This window comes from Mastomys coucha, unplaced genomic scaffold (assembly GCF_008632895.1).
Source record: "Mastomys coucha isolate ucsf_1 unplaced genomic scaffold, UCSF_Mcou_1 pScaffold5, whole genome shotgun sequence".
Lineage (NCBI taxonomy): Eukaryota > Metazoa > Chordata > Mammalia > Rodentia > Muridae > Mastomys > Mastomys coucha.
In genome coordinates, this window is record NW_022196911.1 from 93,698,946 (window position 1) to 93,703,733 (window position 4,788).

General features: G+C 50.1%; 1 protein-coding gene across 2 annotated transcripts in view; it reads right to left on the bottom strand.

Moving 5' to 3' along the window:
- The window catches only part of Pip4k2b (phosphatidylinositol-5-phosphate 4-kinase type 2 beta), a 31,199-nt gene extending 26,417 nt beyond the window's left edge, over positions 1 to 4,782 (bottom strand). The window contains exon 1 of one of the 2 annotated variants that reach the window (XM_031351932.1): positions 4,510 to 4,782. In XM_031351932.1, coding sequence (XP_031207792.1) covers positions 4,510 to 4,668 — 159 coding nt within the window. In that variant the 5' untranslated portion in view covers positions 4,669 to 4,782. The remainder of the gene's footprint in view (positions 1 to 4,509) is intronic. The other variant, XM_031351933.1, reaches the window with a different exon arrangement.
- Between the last annotated feature and the right edge of the window lie 6 nt (positions 4,783 to 4,788).

Genomic DNA, 4,788 nt, shown 5'->3' on the forward strand with positions numbered 1-4,788 from the left:
GAAGTCAAGCAGAAAGAAAAACCCAGGGGAAACAAGCAAGACCTGCAACTGTGCCAATATCTCCCCACCTGGGGAAGATGGGAAAGGTTATGGTTCGCTGTTGAGGCCATGGCTGTACTCTGAAGCCTCCCATACCAGAAAGAGAAAAATACATTTTACTTAGCAGACAAAGGGAACTTAAAGCTTTGTGACCTTAGAGGCCCCAGGAGATATGCGCTTGCTTTGCTAGCCACACGGTCCTGAGCCCATCTCTTCCCCTTTCAAAGCAACCAGTGCATCATGGGACACAGACCCGCTTGAATGCCAGGCTAGGCACACCACACTGGAAGACAAGTCTGTTGCGTCTCCTCACACAAATGGTTTCTGGATTATCCACATGATTAATTCAATGAGCCAAGAGCATAAATAATACAGAGGCTAAGTAAGAAGCAAGGCTGGGCATGGTGGCGCACACTTCCGCTCTGGGGAGGAAGAAGCAGGAAGACAGACAGCATGCCAGACGTGAGATCCTGGCTCAAAAGAAAAGAAATCAGGAATCGGGCCCTGCGGAGGTGGGGACTTCCCCCTGCTTAGGAAGACTGCAAATCCAGGGCCTGCCTGGGATACAAAGTAACTTTAGGCCACACCGAGCAACTTAATGAGACTCCATTTAAAAAAAAAAAAAAAAGTGGAAAGGACTAACTCAGTTGGTAGAATATGCCTGGCATATACGTACAGGGCCCTAGGGCTTGACACCCAGCACTGCAGAAAACTGAGAGTAACCTTTGTGAATGTAAATGGAGCACTCAGAAGGTAAAGGCAAGAGTTTCAGAAGTTCAGGGTCATGCCAGGCTACACAGAGAGTTTGAGGCCAGCTTGAGCACACTGCTCCTGGTGGGTTGCTAGCCTTATGTAAAGGGTCTTTTTCTTCAGCAGCCTGATATGGCACTGTATCTTAAAGTTAGAAAAGAAAAAGAAAAGGAGAGAAAAGCTGGGCGGTGGTGGAGGCAGGGGGGGGGTGCAGCCTGGTCCACAGAGTAAGTGCCAGGACAGCCAGTGCTATACAGAGAAACCCTGTCTCAAGAGAGAGAGAGAGAGAGAGAGAGAGAGAGAGAGAGAGAGAGAAGTGTTTGCCTAGAATGAACAAGCCTCTGGGTTCATAACCATATCCCAGGGCCACAAAAACAAATGAACAAACAAATAATCATAGTTTGTTTTTAAACGCACAAAGGGTTTAATAGACATTCTCCAAAGAAAATATACAAAGGCCAGTGCATATGGAAGGATGCTTAACAACATGAGTTAACCAGAGAAATGCAAATCAAAAATCACAAGGAGACACTGTTTCCCACCCACTAGAAGGCCTATGCTAAAAAAAAAAAAAAAAAAAAAAAAAAAAAAAAAAGTAGCAAGTGTAGACTAGGATCTGAAGCAATCGTTGCAGGCTCCGGCGGGAATGTACAATGGTACAGCCAGGGGAAGAGCTGGGGAAGAGCTGGCGGTTTCTCAAATGAGTAAATACAGAGTTACCATCCACTGCTACTACTCTTCCAGAGGACGCTCCACACTTGCGTGGTTCCTAAAGGGACCAACAACCACCAGACGGGACTCCAGTGACTACACTGAGTTCAAATGCCTCACTTAAAGCAAAAACAAACCAGTTTTTTTTTTTTTTTTTTGGTTTTTCGAGACAGGGTTTCGCTGGTTTTTTTTTTTTTTTTTTAAAAAAAAAAAAAAGGTTTCTCCAGGCTGGTGAGATAGTTCAGCAGTTAAGAGCACTGACTGCTCTTCCAGAGGTCCTGAGTTCAATTCCCAGCGACCACATGGTGGCTCACAACCATCTGTAATGAGATCTGATGCCCTCTTCTGGTGTGTCTGAGGAAAGCTACAGTGTACTCATTTAATTAATTAATTAATTAATAGATTAATAGATTAAAAAAAGGTTTCTTGCCAGGCAGTGGTGGCACACGCCTTTGATCCCAGCACTTGGGAGGCAGAGGCAGGCGGATTTCTGAGATCGAGGCCAGCCTGGTTTACAGAATGAGTTCCAGGACAGCCAGGGCTACAGAGAAACCCTGTCTCGGAAAAAAAAAAAAAAAAGGTTCCTTTAAAAAAAAAAAAAGTTTCTCTTTTCCACTCAGAAGTAAAGAAAGCAACTAGCTCATGAGAAGATAACTGGCTTTTGCCATAGACATATGCATTCATATCTGATACACCATTCTAGCTCTAGAGCAACGTGACTAAAGGCTTCAAACACTAAGAACCCGAAGAACCAAAGGAATGGTGGTATCTGAAATCTTAAGTAGCAAAGAGGTGTAACAGGAAGTTTCTGAAGAAGGGGAGCCCTCAGGAAAGACCATCGACCCACCAGGAGCAACTGGGCCCTGCTGCCCTAGAGAGATGGAAAGATGTTATGGCCTTCCGGGCACACGTATCTCACAGGGCACCTCTACACCTTACCATAGACCAGAAGGAAGCAAGACAGCTAACCAACTGACTGTCAAAGCTCGCCCACCCAGAGCCACGGTGCTCCACAGCCTCCTCCCACCTGTGTTCAGATCCCGTGTGGATCTTGCCTAAAGTCAATGCTTTTCCAGCTAGCCCACCAAACTTTCTTAAAGTTAGCAAAGGGAGACAGTGAGTGCCATGCCCTCTTGCCCTCAGAGTCTTCCCTCAGATGCTCTGGTGTTTGCAGACTTATTGCTTGCCCATAAGGAAACCAAATACCATATACAATCCCAGGAACCTGTATGTATGGCTTGTGCACGCGCACATGTGCGCGCGCGCGCACACACACACCTTCTCTCCGTACATATTCAGGTTCTCTAGCAAGACCATACCCTCCCCTAACCTTGGTCATGGCTGAGAGAGTGAAAAGGAACAAAAGACTGGTCACTCAAGAACCGCCACCTGTCACTCAAGAACCACCACCAATCCAACCGGGCCACTTGGTGCTGGTCAAGGAACCACATCTTAACAGCGAGCACAGGCAAGCTACCCTGAGCCAAAGGCTTCGTCCAGTCTCACGAGTGAAATTAGGGACCCGAAATTACCCACCTTCAGACTTTTTCTACCAGCTTTCTGCAGACAGGATGCTTTCTAGTGAGAAGCAGGATGCCAAACAAAATCAAGGCGTGACTCCCAGAAAGGGATGCAGGGTTCACAATTTGCTGACCCAGTTTCCCTGGAAATGTCAGATGACCCCAGAAGCAGCAGGAAGCAAGAGGAACAAACTCTGCTCACTGGTGACCTCCCGCAGCTTTAGAGGTCCAGCCATCCCACTACCCCGCCAGGATACTCATTAACCCCAGGGATGACATGGGAAAGGGCAATGTACCCAAGACTAAGGAACCCAACAGGGACTTCACATACACATTCGCTCTTCTCTAAGGGACGTAGAGGTCTGACACGCTAGCTTAGGCGGCTGCTCCTCTAGCCAAAGGCCCCTCTAGGTCTTCTACCAAAGCTACAGAAAATGAAGTCTTTGCAGACCTGGTCTTGTGGACAACTTCAAGTGTTTAGAAAAGTCAGGGAGCCTAAAGAAATGAAATCCACAGGAGACCCAACCCTTCATTCTTTCCCCCCACCCCCATTCTAAACTTGTGGCTGGTGAAGTTAGCACCTCAGGTCCTTTCACTGCCTGTTTGCTCCCAGTGTACGGACTCGCAAAGAAATGGTGAGAACAGGTCCTAAACAAGCAGCGCATAAACAAACTCAACCAGCTAACGCTGTCCACATCCAACTTCTTGGCAGAGGCCGCTGCATGATCCCAAAGCACCCAGGGCCCAGAGGACCGCTCATCTGGGACAGCCAATCACCACTGCCACACCCTGGAAAACCAGACTATAGACAAGAATCTTGTCAAAGTCTTTGAAACATCTGAGAAGAACGGGGAAGATACATTATTTCTAAAACCAAGTCTACATTCCCTCGGGCCTTGTGTTCACACTTATCCTTCACCCAAGGGGACCCACGTCAAGTGTCTGTGGTTTAGACAAGTCTCTGCTTCTCCAGTTGGTACGTCTTCACGAAGAAGAATAAAAGGAAACCCAGAAAGGATTTCCACAGCCAGGAGTAAGGAGGCCTAGAAGATGGCAAACTTTGAGCAGCCACACCAACCAGAGGACCACAAACAGGACTATTCAGGCAAGCCAGTCCCACTTGCCCTGTCAACTGAGCAACGATCTGGTAACCAGCTATAAGGGACAAGAGCAATAGCCATGGAACAAACACGCTGAGGTAGAAGCAGCGTCCTTGCAGCACCCAGGCCTTCCCTCGGAGCTCCCGGATTGCACGGAGCCAGCATACGGACGCAAGAAGCCAGAGGGGCTGGAACGAAGGGGAGACGGCGACGGCATAGCACGGGGACAGCAGGCCTCGCGTGGCGAATGGGGAGCGCACGCCCGGCCGGACAGCGTGCACGGGTGGGCGGGCATGCAAGTGGCTCGGTGGAGGGGTTGCAGGCGTCACCCGCGGGGCGAGCGTGGCGAGGCCGGAGGGAGTGGGGGCGCGCACGGGGAAGCTGGTTACCGTGTGGTTCACCCCCCACATCAGGACGCTGAGAATCGGCTCGCTGGCCCGGAATAGCTTCACTTTCTGGCACACGAAATGCTTCTTCTTGGTCTTGGTTTTGCTGGCGCTGAGCGGCGCCACCGCCACCGCCGTGGTGCTGGTGCAGTTGGACGACATGCCCGGGGCGGCGGCGGCGGCGGCGGCGAAAGGGGGGGCGGCGGAGACAGCGCACCAGCGAGCGGCCCCAGGCCTCCCCCGAACCGATCCCCACCCCCGCTGCCTCACGGAGCCATGGTC